Below are 17,990 nucleotides of genomic sequence, written 5' to 3'. Positions count from 1 at the left end.
GATTCATTTGGTAGTACCCGTACGGGTAGCCAGTTTTAACTAAAAGCAAAGACATTGCAATTACTGTGTTGAAAGTTTTATCGTAGGAACATGTGGGCTGATTTCATGCACTTAGCTAAGCTCATAAACAGAGTTCCAATGCTGTTTAATTCTTGAGTTGGCTTTGGTTCAGGCATTGTAACAATGTGTGCGTCAAAAAAAGGACAAAATGTTTATTCACTTTGTTTCTAGTGTAACGTGTCAATTGAAATTGTCATAATTTTGATCATGGGAATAATACAGGTTTCAGCAGAGTGAACATAGAAATACCATATATGGAAATCTTCATGAATATGGTAACAGGGAAAGCTTAAAACTGACATTTACGGCTGAAATACTTCGCTATGATAGAACACCTAATGACTCTACGTAAACAGTAATAATACTTGCTGTTATATTACAGTGTGAACTGATGGATGTCTCGTAGTCTGGCAAATTTTCTGGAAATTACTATTTTATGGAAAGGGTGTTGAAAGATTGGGGGACATAGTGTAAAATGTAAGTGGAGGCAAAATGTTTTCTGGAGATGTCTGTAGCCTAAGATGCAAAACCTTTTTAAAACTCCTGGTTCACCTGCCATAGTGGGGCTTTTATCCCTAGTGTGTTATGAGCTTTGAAACTTGTGTGATGAAGCACATAAAAATCTCCTTGCATGTCACATAGTTGAATTTGAAACTGGACTAATCTCTAGTTACTTTTATCCCAAGCACATAAATAAAAAACTGGTTTATGACAGATGATGCCATTTCTCCTGCTTTGGCCTTTCCCTTCTACTTCTGAGGGTGAAAAAACTTATGGTGAAGCTTTGATTTCAGCTTTGTTTTTAACTCAGCATTATGAAATGTATTGCTTGATTTTGTAGCCATTCCAAATATTTGGTGATCAGAATTTTTCCTTCTTTCAGATGCTTTTTATTTGTGTAAAATGCACATAAAACTTACAAGATAATCAAACAGACCTGATTTTACAAGGGTATTCAGACTAGTGTTTTAGTTGCATTGGGGTTTTGGAAATCCCGCCTGATCTTAGTGCAACTGAGAATGTTTTGTCTTCATGACTTTTGTAACAGTTACTCTCTTTCAGGTTCAAAAGAATGATTCATTAAAGAGCTGGCTTGGATGATGGTTAAGTAATAGTTACTTAAGGTTATTTTACAGTTTAATAACTTTTCTGTAGAACGGTGATAAAAGATTAGAAGGTTAAATCCAATCAATTGTTAATCTATCACTTAATAAATTGTAAACACTATCTCAACACAAAAAGATGAAAAATTGTCATTTTTTTACCACTTTAAGCAGGTGAAAGGGACATATATATTGGTAGACGTTTTATCTTATCCAAGACAGACATTCTTCTCTGACAGCAATATCTCTTATGGCAGCTTCCAGCATACCAGATCTCGATCTAAAAAGCTTAAAACTCCAGAGGACAAGAGAGTATCTGCTGTGGTAGCTGGTGCAGAAATCATAGTGACTGAAGCAACTACTGATGGTTCCAAGGTCAGTGAAGAACCTGGGAAAAAAGTGAGACTGGTAAACACAGGATTGCCTTCTGGGGAAGAAGAAAACAGCAGCAGAATGCAGCTGGATCAACATTTATTGGATAATGTCAAGGTTGCAGGTGAGATAAGGACTGGTTATGTTTCACATGTAAGTTGTTGGCTGTTGATACTCTAATACCACAAATCAGTTGATGTTAAAACATAGTATTAGCCTAAGTAGCGTACTAAAATGCTTACGTATAAAGTTATGCAGAGAGATTGATATTCATTGATAAGATTGATATTCAGTAAGAATGAGAAAATGCCCAAATTAATATTCTGAGCCAAGAGTAATATCACCTAAACTGTTTTAATGTAGTGATTTTTAAAGGGGAAAAAAAGGATGAGGTTTTGTAAATTGTATTTCTTCAATAGATTGATGTGTTTTACAGCAATTTTTTTTTTTGATGCAGAAATGATACAGAATCTCTTAATACTTATGCAAACAGTATGGAATATATATGCTTTTGGATGCTACATGTATTTACGTGAAAAATGTGGCATTTTACAAGTGATCTATACTTGTGCATAAAAATGCTGTATTTTGAGACTCCGGATTTCTTGTCACTTCCAATTGAGCTGTCGGGCTGTCTGACAGTGCAGGTAACAAAGGCCTTGCCAAGAGAAAGATGTTCCCCGCACGCCCCCCCCCCCCGATATTTTATACTAGTGTACTTGGTCTATTCTGGACTTTAGTTCTTCTGGTTCACATTTCATTGTAGTTCAGGTGTAGTTTCATATTCCTGTTCAGAAAGGCAAACTGCAATTTTAGCTTTGAAGCCTGTGAGCAGTCCCAATTGGTTTCATATTGATTCTGACAATTTCCTAGCTAACTGTGATTGTGGATATTAATGGTTATGTTTGTGGTTATTTGGAGGTGGCAAATGCTAGAATTGTTCCACATAAAGATAACAAAGTGAGTATTCTGGTACGGAAGCTTAGAACTTCCTGCATACAAATCAGTTGGTGCTCTATCAAAGCCTTTCCTAGTATGTTCTAATGACTTTTTTTTTTTGTTACAAGATGCTATTCTTTTACAGCTTCTTCCAACTTTTAATAAGTTTGGAGTGTTCATGACCACTGAGAAACTAGGAGTTAGTTAGCAGCCATCTTGTGTTTATTGACAAGAAAAGGAAAAGTAGAGAAGAGTGGAGAGCTATCCTCTTTCCTTTGTGCTATTAAAGGGTGGTGCCTGGACCTTTTTAGATATGATGGTGGAAGCTCCAGTACACAACATCGGCGACAACCGTTTGTCTTGTGTTATCTCTGGCTAGTATGTCCATTATGCTTGGTTGAGGGAGTTTTCTTTGTGTCCAGTGATTATGTTTTGGTATTGGCTTTGTGTTAGTGAATTTTATATTCATTTGAACTGAAAGGGAATTTTTCAGAAAAAGAAGTTCAAATAACCATTGTAAAGAAAGAATAGGAAGGGACCTCACAGAGACTGTTTTCTTTAATGCCTTGTATATTCTGCTGATCCACTGTTGTGTGTGCCATAGAGTTCTTCAGAACTTTTTTTTTTGGTGACTTCTCTAACCCGTTGTTCTGTCTATCCCATGCAAACATCAGCAGATGAAAAATTTTAATAAAGTAGAATCCATGCATTTTCACCCTTCAGCATCACTGAAATATAAAATTATGCTAATTGTTGAAATTTAGAATTATGCCAATTGCTTTTCATTTTTAGACCAGTTTTTTTCAAAATATTCTTGATATCTATCTGAAATATATTTTCATAATTATAAACAATTACTCTTTGTTTATTTTTAAAACAGGCATAATAGGTATAAAGTTCAATGCACCAAACTTTTGTGGTTTTTATTCCAACTAGTTACAGTGCTTGTGGGATGTCACAGTAAACAAACTACCTGAATATTATTTTGGATGAAACAAAGACCTGTTGTAATTCAAATACAAAACACTGATTAAATGATTAAAACTAGATTTCACACTCCAAACTTACATTTACATTTAATATATTCTTTGATCAAACGTATGTTTGTGTGTGTCCTTCTACTACATGCTTTTTCGTATGATTTCTAAGCGAGAAACCATGCTCTGAATTTGAGTAACTCAGGTTGTTCTGAAATGAAAAACAGTAATATAAAGTGAGATCTATTAACAAATCATATACTTGCTCTGTAGGAAACATCCATTCAGACTCGTTTTCGGGCTCTTTTCCTGTACTGGAGAAAACAAAACTGGAAGATGAGGACAGGACAGATTCCAGTCATCCTCTGTCTATATTTGAAGATTCTGTGGTGTGCGTGCCCACTTCTGATACCTATAGAAAAGAAGAGAGTTTGAAATCTCCAGATCCGCCTGTTTCATCTATACCATACCATAAGTCAGAGGGACAAGCTTCTGAAGCAGAAAACTCAGATAAAGAGGAAAATGTCTTGATAGAGGATGATGTCAGTGGCCTAGAAAGCTGTGGAAGTAGCTTGGAACATGGAGAAGTGCCTGCTGTAAAAAAGGATGAAGTTGATGGCAAGGAAACATCCAGTGTATGTGAAGCAAATTACATCATTATAGTAATATATTCCTGATTTAATGGAATGTGAATGAGCATTCTTCTAATGAGACCTGATATCCATATTAAAGCATTTAAGAATATGCATTATTTTAATCAGATGCTAATTTGAACATGCTTTGAAGTGTTCAGGCAAGAGTGGGAATTTGGAACCAGAAGCAGAATTTTTCTGGAGCTTACTCATTGACATATTTTTCCTATGATTTTAGATATGTAGTAAATTCACTTTATATCTGTGAATCCAAACTGTCAGCAGCTATTCTCAAGCTGTTCCCATGTTCACTGCCTGCCAGTATGAGCAAGGCTATCAGCTTTAATTATTGCTATTGACATGAAATTGAAATTATTAGAGATGAGTGCTGCATTTGGAATGATGTATTTCTTTCAAAAAAATGGCAGTCTTGACTGAGTCTTAAGGGGAGTTAACGTTATGCTGATAAAATGTCAGCAGAATGGGTTGATTCTGAGATACTTACTGTCCAAGGACAGAACATATTGATGTGGAAGCACATGGTAATTCATTTTTTGGTTTGATGAGGAAATGAAGTGGATGAAGGAAAGCTGAGGAGCATCTCTACATCAGGTTAGACGGAAACAAAGTTTGCTATCATTCTATTATATTATCTGACATGGTTTATGAAATCTTATGGACTTGCTTGCTTCTGTTGAAACTGTATCCATGGTATTGAAGTTAGAGAAAGTGAATCTTCAATGGGTATAGCCATTGAATCTTCATGGGTATAGCACAATAATACAGACAGTATGATTTCAGGGTGTGAAACTCGCTGTTCTTAAATTTTGGAAATGGCCAAAAACGTGTAAAGGAAACACTTGAAGAAAAAGATGCTTTTAATAAAAGTAATACAGATTTTAATTTTTAAGTAGTAGATTTAGTAATGTTTTATCATTGGGGCACCTGCAAACTTACATTCTTTTTTTAACTCTTGCTTCTCTGCTATGAAGGGTGGGCAGCTTTGACTTTAGGAAGCATCATGAATAATTAAGCTGTGATGATCGTCACAGTAGCTGTCTGAATTGAGGTCAATCCCAGTTTGACAGAGAGAGAGCATTAAATCCACTGCCATATTGCCAGGTTTAGTGGGAAATATATTTTAGAGGCCAAAGTAAAATCATGCTGACCCTTTCACACACATGAACTGTGCACTAATGATTTTTTTTGCAGTGTTGTGGGTTTTAATAATCTTGGCTCCAGCCCTTCCACTGCAGTAATAAGGAACACTATAAACATCTCCTTGTTTTAATCATCATGTATTAAAGATTATATTTATCTCTTTCTGTGCCTTTCAGCCATTTATATATGAAGTTTCAGATATCCTCCAGTATAATTGCATAATCTTTCTTTCTGTTAAGCGAAGAAGTGTTTTGTACAGATGCAATTAAAAAGTCTGATCTTTCCATTTTTACTTAGTAACTTTTTCTAGATCATAAACCTGTCCTCTGCTTCAACCACATCTTCGTCCCTCTGTTTATCACAGTAAATACGATGTTGTTTTGTAATTTACTTCCATTTTATAGTAGTAATTTTCCACTCTCAAATCAGTCAAGGGGCATGTGTGTAACATGCTAGGTTAGACTGAGGGCATTGAGGAGCAGAGTGCTGTGGTCCATAGGAATCGTGTGAGACCATCCTTCTCACCCATCTCCCAGTGTGCTTGCCCTTCCTCTGCTCTTGAACCTCCAGATACCATCATCAGCTGGTTTACTTCATGGGTCCCCCATGGCAGTCAAATCTGGAGTTGTGAAAGCTGCACTTATGGACTCTGTAGAATTGGCTTTAGTTGAAGCTTGGATAAGTTTAAGCTAAATGTACGTAAGGGTGCTTGAGGGAGGAATTTCCTCATATCCCAGATCAACATGTTAATCGCATATCAGGACTCTTAATCTCAACTCCAGATATTTTTTTTTCACTTCCTCAGGAATTTTGCAGTCTTTTAAAAATGAAATCAGTTCCCAGCCATGGTTAGTGGCTGTATTATACTTCTGGGTTTGCAGAATTTTTTGGACTGTCTTCCTTTCAAACACTGCTTCAGCAAACCAGGACTTATTTTAATTTGGGAAGGGCTGCAGTAACTTATACCTCAAGCCATTTGTGTTTGACAAGGAATGCTCTTTTTAAAGTCTATATTCTGAATTAGAGACAAACGTGCAATTGGTACACTAAAGGCGCTTCAGGTAACCTAACAGTATTTACAGAATTCATGTTCATGCTTGTTTACAGAAGAATGTTTTTGTTCATTAGAATTTACTTCGCAGAATTACATAGTTAGTTGTGGTTTTTTTCCTTTTCAGTTAGCAGAAGTTGAAAGAAAGCAAATGTCTAAGAGTTGGCGTCATCCACTAAATAAACCCCCAGCTAGGTCTCCAATGACTTTGGTTAAACAGCAAGCAGCTAGCGATGAAGGTGAGTGTACTATTTGACACATTTTTCTGATGATCTTTCTCTGTATTTATGAGACCATATATAAAGGCATTTGCAAAAAACAACCAAGATGAAATAATTTCTTTCTGTATGGGAAATGTAAACAGTGAGGCCTCTGAATGCACAGACAAGTCACGTATCATTCTTCTAAAAACATTGGATCTATCTTTGCAAAAAGCTCTGAACAATAAGACATCATTTAAAACAAGTACATTCACCAATCAAATGTTCGTTATTAGATCTCACAGCAATTGCATTTAAGATCAAGTTTTGAATTGTGTAAACAGATAAAAGTGGCATAAGAATCCTTTGAATACAAATCTTAGGTATAGGCCATAGCCCCCTATGCTGCCTTAAAGCTACTTTTTACTTGTTTGTTTTTTGGTAAATGTTATACATTTATTTGGGAGTTATGTCTCAAGAGACTATAGTTCTTGTCAAGAAAAAGGCTACAGGCTTCTGGGTATCATCAAAAGCTTTCTTAAGAGTCTGTACATATGTCTTGATTTCCGGACTTTTGCTTAGTTTCATATGGAAAGAATGATTATCTCTCCCTGCAGTTTTGGTAATTCTATTTTTCTGTTTTAATTTAAAATAGTCACTTAAAAACTGATACTGATGCATATGACATGTACTTGTCTTACATCAACTTTGATCAAACATCAAGTAGTTTGCAACTACTTTCTAGTGCGCAAGATGTTAAAAGTAAGTACCATATTTTCACAAACATAAAAAGAGGTGGAAACACATACTTCTGTTTTGAGACATAATGCAAAGAACTGGTGTGTACTAGAAACTAGCAGTCTCCTCTTTATCTCTCCATCTGAACAAATCTTGAGAAATTTCCTTAGAGCAGTTTTCTTCTTACTTTTAAGTGGCACAAAGCAACTGGGAGCAGTTAAATGGCCTTCCTGGGAATGTGTAACACTGAGCTTCTGATTTGGCATTTAGTTGCTCTAAGTAGCTTTGTAAAATTTTATTTTAGTGCTGAGTAGTGACCACAAAATTCCATTGTTTCACTTAATTGCGTAAATAAGAAGCATAATGTTAGGCAATTGTTTTGAGTATGTTTGTCCAGATCTTCACTATAAATTGCAGATATGCATGTTATTGTATAATGTATGGTACCTTCAGGCACTTCAAGCCATAGAGTGAAGCAGAAATCAAGAAAAACAAACTTGGCCTTAAATAATGATGGTAAGTGACAATGATGTATAGAACAGAGTTATGTACAAAATAAGTTAATATATTCTGCAGCCATGGAATGTAGTCCTCTGTAAACGGATACCACAGTGATCAAAACCGTTAAAACAATACTTAGAACTTCTCAGATGCTCTTTTTGTGAGCTGACATGGGTGCTTTAAGTTTAGAAAGCCACTGTCTTGTGCAGACAGGCTAGAAAAATTAAGAAACTTACCCAAGGTAGGGACTTGCTTCTCTGAAGTAAATAGAAAAAGTAAGTCTGCTTTAACCAGCAATCACATATACAGCCAGCCAAATAAATAAATAAAGCAACTTTATTCTACCAAATGTGGCTTGTGAAGCTTATCGAACAACAGTTCTATCCATCAAAGAAGGAAAACAAATACATTCCTTTTTCATATTGCCTTAGCATTTTAGTTCTGTAATGCATAGTTTTTTCAGGTACTGTTTTCCAGAATCTTTTCAGTTACAGAACTGGAGATTGGTCCTCACACTCTTGTAGACACTTTGGTAGTCTGCATAGTGCAGAATGGAGCTGATACTATATCTGTGGCTACAGGTCTAATTCCAGCATTGCTGTGTGCTTCAGTGTTTGCCTGCACTTTGTATTTGCAATTTTCTTGGAGCTCTTCTTTTCTACTTTAAGTGATACAAGTCCTGTTGGACTTTGTGATCCCCAGCCCCCCCAAGTTATTACCTCTAGTCACAGTATCTGTTTCTTGTAGCTACAGATAAACTTTCTTGGCTTCAGAGAGAGACGACATGACTGTTAAATGATTCTTCTGCTTATAACTAAGGAGTATTATGCTTTCAGTTAGCACCAATTTAGGCATTGAGCTGGGTGCTGTAATCTTAACTGGTCCCTCGTCAGTGCATCTCCCTCCTTGGTCCAAGCCTAAAGTAAATGATTTCTGTCTTCTGCCTCAATAGTTTGGGAAAGCCATACTCTCTCTTTCTTTTTTTTTAATCTAAGCTGCAGTTTTGCCAGGCATGATACTTCAATTAGCTGTTAAGCATCTCTCTGAAAATTAGACAGCTTAGGCCCATGATCTGTATCCTACATGGATATGTTTGGATACCTTGAGGGCTAGACAGAGCATATTTCAGAAAATGTTATGGTAATTTACACAAAAATGGATGGTATTAATATTAAGATCAATCTAGTAAAGGAATTAAAGATTTAAATATGTGGTAGGTTGCAGTGAAATTGCTCTTTTTAAATTATATTCCTTTTGCCTGCTGATACTTTTTCAACGTTATAGTTAAAACATGGTGTAAAATTCCTATTTAAGCATGGATTGTGTATGATATGATCTGTCTAGATGATGATGTGATGACACTGGTTTGCTAATCTCAAGGATTCTGCTCTTCATTTGCTGTCCTATCCAGTATCTTGTCAGCTTCTCGGTGTCTTTTCTTGTGAATGTGAAATGTGAACTTTTAAATGTGAGAGTAGCAACATTGCAACAAGAAGTCATATACTTTCCAGTCTTTCCTCTCTACATGATGATTGTCCTTGTAGTAGATAAGGGTGTATTTTTGGAAATACATATTTTTTTAAATTTTGGAAAGAAAACTTTGTCTTAGAATCATGTCAAGTAGCTGTTATGTACCTGTCTGCTTATTGATTGAAGGAAATAATTAAGAGTTTTATTGGATATGGCAGTTATTGGTATTTCCTAGCTTGAACTGGAATTTGATATTATTTTCATGTGTCTGTTACTCATTGTGATCTAATTTATCAGCATGTTTTTGTGACAACACCAGAAGAGAAACAATATATTTTGTGTGAGCAGAATGTTTACATCTAAAAAGATTGAAGAACTGCTGAGGGAGACTGGCTAACTGAAGCCTCATTAGCTTTCCTGACACTTGCTGGCATGTGAGTTAAAGATCTGTGGCTAGATGAATGCCAGTCAGAGGTGATTTTTCAGATCACGTTCAAGAATGTTGTCAGGTATCAGGGAATAAAATCAGCATCAATGTACTAATGACTGTATTCCTCTTTAAGAAAGTGCTTCACCCATATTCTGGAGTTACCAGAAATGTCATTCAACATGCATATTTACTCAGTTCTTGTTCTCTGTGCTTTTTGAACGAAAATGGTGCCAGCGATGACTATGATACTAGTCTCTTGGTACTGTGCTTTTTGAGTTAATCTGTTCCTTTACAAGAAGGATTTGTGTATTGATACATTAGTTTTTATTTTCATTTGAGTCCAGTAAAATCATAAATGTAAACAAAATTGAGGAAGAAGATAATATGTGCTACTGCTGTTACAAAAAATTAAGAAATTGGGGCTTTATAGTTCATCTGCAGATTACGTCAGTTTCCACAAGTTGCACAGTCTGTAGCCATTTCTAATACAGATAATTTATATTCAAATTAATATATTTGAAGCCCTTCAGATGCTAGGGTTCGGTTAGGAAGTTTCTGTGAATAGAGGTGATCAGAGGCTGTTAATAATATGAAGACAGCATTCTTTGACACTGTCAGCCATTTCAGAGTCATAGTTTGCAAACAGAATACTATCATATTCAACAGCATGCGTGAATCTTAGCAGAGACGTTCTGGATTTGCTATTAATACGAAGTCATTCTGCAGAAATTCATTTTTTGCACAAGATCACTTAGACATCGAGTTTTGTGTTTTTGTCACTGCATATGTTTCTTTATGTGTGTGTCTTTGTGATCTGAATGTTTGTTCTACAGAAAAATGATTGGGTTAATTGTTTCTTTGTGGTCTGTTGGTGTTATTTTTTTTTTTTTTCATTCTCCCTGAAGCATTTCCCTATGTATGTCTGACATCTGAGTCTCCCTTATTATGGTTGTTTTTGTTGAATTACTGCCTAGAGGACTGAGCAATGAGGAGTACTGGGGACTGGGGAATCAATCCCAGAAATTATAGTTCAGGCTGCCGGTTTAGAGAAGTGCAGCAATACAGCCCAAGCTGTATGTCACACTCAAAATACTAATAATTTTTATGTAATGAACCTTGGTCTTATGCTCAATGTGGTATATTAGCTTGTGGTAATATTATTCTTCTGTATTTAATGTAGTTATATTTCTGCTCACTTAAGCAATAAAAAAGCAAATTCAGCAGAAGGAGCAAGCACACTGACTCTGGATGCACATTGATTTGTCCCAGAGACTTCTTTGCAGCAGTATTTGGGCATGCAACATTAGAAACTGTTTTTAGATTCAAGTTGACTAAAATTTCCCATTGCTTTAAATGATACAATAATAGTGTATAGATTGAATTCAGTATAGGTTTTTTGTAAATGGTTTTTAGTGTTTTAAGTATTATTCAGAAGTTCAAAGTTATTTTGCTTTTGGTTACTTTGTAAGGTAAGGAAACAAAGAGAGGAAACTATTGTCAATGGATAGAGTGGCTTGGACGAGAGTTTGATTAGTGGAAATTGCTAGTTATACAGCTGTGGTTTTCCTCCTGCTATGATATAAAATAAAGCTCCTTTGGTTTTTATGTTCATTTTCATCTTCCTGTGAGATGTGCTTGATCTGATACTGGTAGTCATAACATGTATGGCATGTTCAGTAATGTTATAAATAGGTTTAACATGCTGAAATAGGGGAAAATTACATCTGTAGATGCAATTATGATTCTTTTGCTTCAGAGCTTAAAATGCCAGATGCTGCTTGAAGATTCTTACTTATTTCAGAAAGAAACATGAACTCTCTTTTTCTGGTGTTAGGATGTAGAGAATGATGTGTTAACCAATTGATAGAGGCATGTTTATTTTTGCCATGTGAGTATTGTAATTTGCAGTATTGCTTTCACTCCCATACTGTATTGATCTGATCTTTGAGTGGAGTTTTGTTTCTTTAAAATGTTTTGCTCTTGTGTGGTTATGAGTTAATTAGAGTACAGAATTTGCATTTTTCATACTTCATCACCTAGCATCAGAAAAGACCATCACTATATAACACTTGCAATGGTATTGCTACGCTAGAAAAATGTGTTTTATCTCCTTCCTCTGGTAACTACATTGCTGATCTGTTTACATTCAATTTTCAAGATTTGATTACCATAATTAATAAAAAGTTCTGGTACATAAGTAGCATGTGGTATCCTGAAGACTCAAAAAAACTTTACAAAACTGTGGTAGGATCTCCAGTAGGTCTTTAGGAAAGGAAGCTGTTGAAAGGTCAAATCTAAGCTTTTCCTGAATGTCCAGTACCTTGTGGGGCTAGCAGCTGATCTCCAGAAATGACAAGAACTGACAACTCTGCTTATTGCCACTGGCAGCTCTTGTCCCTCGACACCTTTCACAAGCAGCATTTATCTGCCTTAGAGTGAACACCTACAAATGCCAGGATCTAAGAGTAGCCATTATTTTGATTCAAGATGGGAATACAAACCAGTTCCTCTAACGTTTATGCCTCATTTGCTGGACAGCGGTATATGTAGCGATCATTAAGACTCATTGTCCTCTAGGTGAACCTTACAACTCTAATTGTGCAGCTTTCTTAACGTTAAAATATAATATTTTACCTCTTAAAGGAGTGGATAGAATTGCAGTCTTAGATACAGAGGCATGTATAATTTCTCATTATCAAGTGTGTCAAAATGAAAATGGATTTCCTACTGCATTAGTGTGGCCTCTCAACAGCCTTCTCAAGGATAGCTATGGAGTCAGTAGGCAAACTGAACATGACGTTTGCCAAGGAGACAAATGTCTCTTCTATAAGGTTATCTTCTGGAGTTGAGCTTCTCTTTCTATAATTATTGTCCAAAGAGAAACACAGAAAAGGTATGACTTGCATTTAACAAGCATTAGTTCCCTGAGATATTGGTACAGAGGATTACCTAAGAAATTATCCTATTTCCAAGATATTATAGTAGTAAGTTGTTTTTTTTTAATAATAAAAAAAATCTAGCCCGTAAAGTTGTCATTGCCTTTGTCAAAATCTGAACCTCCTTTGTAAACCATCGGTATTGGAAGTGACGTGCTTTTAGTGCCAATAGGGTTTTACTAAATGCTTTTTCTTGGCTGAGAAGTGCGTATTATATGTATTTTTTTAAAATGTACAGAATAATTACACTTAAGAAACTGATCCCTGAGGGAGTTTTAATGCAATTGTTGTCTACTATATGGAGTGTTTATGGGAAATTTTGGTGATCTGTGAAGGAACTGTAGCCTCAAGCTATTAATTTATAATTCCAATTCAGGCATTGATTTGTCTTTTGAATTTGGACCTGTGATATAGTCTTTCTGTTTTGCATCAGCTGTACTTAATTTATGAAGATAAGTAACTACCTGAGGCCTTGGTTTGGTGGAAAACTTCAGTGCAATCTTAACCGTAACCATTGAAGTAACCTCGTTCCTCAAAATTTCACTCGTGTATTGCCCAGAGGCACTTGGGCTGGAATGGTATATTGACATAGGTTATATTTGTGCTGCCTGAGAGAGATAAAATAGCCATTAAGTGTGTTTTCTCCACTTAGTACTGGTTTTTGTCTCTGGTGTAGCGTAAGTTGATAGTATGTGTGTGAATATTCTCTGTAATATTTCTAAGACACTCTAACAGGATCATACTTGGATATTTATTTCACTGTGTAGTACTCAGAAGAATGGTCAATAAAGATACATTGTAATTTCTAGAATAAGGAAGAAGTAATTCTGTCATATCTCAGTGACTGTTTTTTATTAATAGGCAAGAGATGCCTGAAGACTGGGAGAAAGTTTTCTGTATTTTTCCACTTTTGTACAGATGCACGTATTGAGAAGTAGGTTGGATAAGTTTTCTAGAGTGTTTTAGAGAATAATAATAATAAGATTGTGTGCTAGCTTTGAAATTCTTAGAAGGCAGAAAGAAAATGAGGCAGAAAAATCCTACTATGCTAATACTTTTTGTTGATAATATGATACGTGTTTATTAACTCTGGTGGGAAATTGACAAAGGTAGGAACCACGCCAGTGTTGGTTCTCAGGGGTCAGCCTTTAAGTTTCCAGGGCTTCACGATACAGTTCTGGATTCCAGAATCCAGTACTTATTTTAAATAAAGAGGAAGAAGTCACTAGAATATTGTTTTTATCCTTTATGTAGAGAAGTGTATGTATTTAATTGAATCCTTTATGATACTGTGGTTTTACATTGTTGACAATATATGTACTAAATACTGGGGTAAAGATACACATGATCAGACCCTCAGGTTGAAGTATTTCTCAATTATGTGAAATAAATGTAAAATGAAATATGTATTTATGTTACCAAAATCTCGGAATGAAGAACTTATCGACACCAATGTGATGTAGATAAGCAGACACTTCTTTATTGATGGCCGGGTGCGTGAGTGACTCCTCTCACGATCAACGCACACCAAGCTTCAAAATCAGATATCATATATAAAACTTATTCATACATATTCATTAAATATTCATGCATAATCATAATATTTCCCATAAATCATTAACATATTCTCCTCCCATATCCGATTCTGCGCAATAGAGCTTAGAAAGGTCCAGAAATGGGTCTGGGGTACGATTTGGGTAGGTGGTATATGAGTCGGTGGTCGCGATCTCCCCCTGCCGGAATTACGTTTTACTAAAGTTCACGGTTTCTTGGCAGGCAACTACAAGCTGTTCCAGTCGACTCTTCCCAATGTCCATTAATCTCATATTCTGACATCTCAATACACTTTCTATATACAGAAGACTGGTCAGATACAAAGAAACCTTTCAATCCCTAAATTATTACTTAAGTTTCAACAATGACTCCTGCCCGTTCTTCTGGCCTTAGTGCAAGATGTACAGAGGGTCTCATAACAGCTTTTACTAACTAATCATGTTTCTTCAAAATATATTTTTATCCTTCTATATTTCTATTCTATAAAATAACTCTATAAAATCAAATAATCAAACAAATAAAGTCAATCAGTCTTAACTTTTTAACAAATCGATAACATTTCCCCCCTTTGAAAGTGTTGAAAATCATTATTTCAATACTTTCACATTATTTACATGTCATTTGTTTCAACATATTTTGGTGGTGGGCTATATCTTGGTGGACTAGTAGGTACTTCTCTCATAATCATACGATTGACTGCAATCCTATTGGTAAACTGCTTCTTCAAACATGCATATACTAACATGATCATCAAAAAGACAATCAATAACAAAAACAAAGTTTTGATTATGGATTGTATCCAAGAGCTCAAGTTCCATCCTAATTTGTTAAAAATTTTTCCAAGCCAATCTTCTGACATATCCTTTTGAATTGTTCCAGTTTCTTTTTCAGTTTTTCCCAATAGATCTAGATCATGTTCCACATCCTGAGTAACATTTGGAATGTGGATACAACAGTGGTCCAATTTATCCTTGAGATACCCACATACTCCGTGTTCTTTAAGTAGGAGCATACCTAGTGCCATTCTGTTTTGTAAAGTCATTCTGGAGGTCGCCTGTAATTGTATATTCAATTCCTTAAACCCCTTTTTAGTAACGTTTGCTAATTTTTCCACTTGACCAGTTAACTTATAAAGCCATGCTCTGTTCCTGTATGATGCTATAGGATTTAAAAGTGATTCAAGTGCCCAGCCAATTTTCACTCCTGTAGATGGTTCATTCCAATTATCATCATTTGTCTCATATCTCTTTATTCATTTCAGTTCTAAATTTTCTAGGGATCCTCTAAATGGTGATTTCTTCCAAATCTGACACAATGTTGGCATGCCTAAAGTAATTTGTTTCACTTTACCATCTAATGGTAGATGAGTTGTCCAGGTTCCATCACTCAATGCCCAAATTAAATGTCCAGGACTTCGAATAGTAGCTTTTCTGCAACTAAACAAAGTTCCTCTTCTAACTGTAAAAGTGCTGGTTAAATTGAGAGTATTCTTTAAACCTCAACAAAAACAACTATATTTTAAAGCAGCAGCCAAAGGAGGGATTCTTTGAATTATTAAGTCTACATTGTTACAATCATACACTTTTTCACATTTCCACCATGGCACTATTTTATTCTCTTTTTCTCCTAATGAAGTTGATCTGTCGTTGGCCCAGGGTAATACTGAAAACACTTTTCCCTCCCATGTAAAACACCAAGGAGTTTTTGCCATATACTGAAAACGGGAATATAAGGTCATAGACCAAACTGAATCCCAAACTATTTCCTTTTCCTGTAGGGTTCGATTCTTTTTCTCACATTTTGTCTCGGTTATCCATACACTGGTGTTTGTTGTAGCCATTTTAGGATAATAACACCATCCCTTGTTCCCTAAATCTTCTAATCCCGGTTTAGCTACAAATAGTCCTTTACATTCCCACATGGTTGAATATACTGGTGATTCTTCTCCAATTTTAACCTTTTGCAATTCCCAAGTTTCTCTAGGTTCTTGTTTACAATCCACAGTCTCATTTCCATATTCTAATTTGGTCAAATTCATGGTTAAGATTCCCCATGGAATAGATTCACCTACTGCCCTCGGTATTGATAAACAAGCAGTGATTTGTGTAACATTTTGTAAATTGGCAAATTCTTTAATCAATCCTACCATCAAATTTTCCTCAGCCATTTGTTTGGGAATGTTAATCACTTGTTCTGTTTCTACTTGTCTTTTGTTCCTGTCCACCAAGCCGGCCCATGATCCCACCAACACTACAGACCAAAATAAAATCCATATAAAAATTAGACATGTTTCAAAGTCAATTTTAAAGTCTCTGGGTCACGATTGACAATCTTCCACAGAGTAGGTGCTTTCTTCACGATGCTTTCTTCACTCGAGTATAATGTATCCAAGCATCCAATTCTGCAATTTTGATAGCTGTAAAAGTGGTTAACAGTATCTGGAAGGTCCTCTCCAGTGCTCCTGCAAAGGTTCGGAGGTCCAGGTATTCACATAGACATAGTCTCCTGGTTGGAAATCATGCACTGAATTTTCCTGGAATAAAGGTCTATTCCAAATTACTGCACTCCAAATTGCAGCCAAAGTTTTCCTTAGAAAAAGCAAATAGTTATACACATCTTGTTTTCCTTTTACATGTATGTTTAGATTTGGTTCTGGAGACTCATATGTTTTTCCATATAATAATTCGTAAGGACTGACTGAGGTTCCACTCTTTGGCTGTACCCTGATTCATAATAATGCCAATGGAAGCGCCTAAGGCCACTTTAGACTGGTTTCTTGACAAATTTTACTTATTTGTCATTTCAAAGTTTGATTCATCCTTTCCACTTTCCCACTAGATTGTGGTCTCCAAGATGCATGTAAATCCCAATTAATACCCAATACTTTGCTAACACTTTGGACTAGTTCAGCAACAAAGTGTGGACCTCTGTCAGAGGACATTCCAATAGGGACTCCAAATCTCAGAATTATTTCTTGTAATAACCACTTCATCACTTCTTTTGCTTGTGTAGTGTGACAGGGAAGGGCTTCTGGCCATCCTGTAAAAGTATCAACCCCTACCAGGATGTACCGGTACCCATTTTGTCTGGGTAATTCTGAAAAATCTACTTGCCAATAATCTCCAGGTTCTACACCAGATTTCAGTCTACCCATTTGAACCTTTTTCTTAATCATTGGATTATTTTTCAAACATACTTCACACTTTGCAGTTACTATTTTAGCTATTCCCAACATCTTAACTGATACTACTTGTTTTCATAAAGATGTTACTAAAGCTTCTGCTCCCCAGTGACATTCTTGATGCCTTGTTTGAATTATCTCTCTCATTAAAAGAGGTGGAATTACTACCTGTCCATTAGGAGTTATCCACCATCCAGCTAAGTTTTTCTTAGCATTTAATAACTGACCTAATTTGTCATCTTCTTCTGAATATCTTGGTTTTTCCCTAGGAAGGGTTACTGTTTTAGAAGGAATTATTGCCATTTGCGATGCTTGTTTCTTTGCTACCTTTTTTGCTGTTTTATCAGCTAAATTATTTCCAACTATTATTTTTATATTTCCAATCTGATGTGCTTTACAGTGCATGATTGCTACTTGATCCGGCTTTTGAACTGCTTGCAATAATCGTAAAATTTCTGTTTGATGTTTAATGTTTGATCCTTGAGAGGACAATAACCCCCTCTCTTTCCACAAAGCTCCATGGACATGCACTACCCCAAAGGCATATTTTGAATCAGTCCAGATATTTACTTTCTTGTCTTTGCTTAGCTCTAAGGCCCGGATTAAAGCAATAAGTTCCGCCTTTTGTGCTGATGTGGTACTAGCCAATGCTCCTGCTTCTATAACTGTAGTGTCTGTTGTTACC

General features: G+C 35.8%; 1 protein-coding gene across 4 annotated transcripts in view; it reads left to right on the top strand.

The window, feature by feature from the left end:
- Positions 1-17,990, top strand: part of KDM4C (lysine demethylase 4C) — a 297,463-nt gene that overhangs the window by 156,203 nt on the left and 123,270 nt on the right. For all 4 annotated transcript variants that reach the window (XM_056324193.1, XM_056324192.1, XM_056324194.1 and 1 more), the window contains exons 10-12: positions 1,421-1,659; positions 3,725-4,086; positions 6,423-6,534. In XM_056324193.1, coding sequence (XP_056180168.1) covers positions 1,421-1,659; positions 3,725-4,086; positions 6,423-6,534 — 713 coding nt within the window. The remainder of the gene's footprint in view (positions 1-1,420; positions 1,660-3,724; positions 4,087-6,422; positions 6,535-17,990) is intronic.

Source organism: Falco biarmicus, chromosome Z (assembly GCF_023638135.1).
Source record: "Falco biarmicus isolate bFalBia1 chromosome Z, bFalBia1.pri, whole genome shotgun sequence".
Classification (NCBI taxonomy): Eukaryota; Metazoa; Chordata; class Aves; order Falconiformes; family Falconidae; genus Falco; species Falco biarmicus.
Note: the sequence above shows the minus strand (reverse complement) of the source record. Positions and strands in the feature narration are given on the sequence as shown.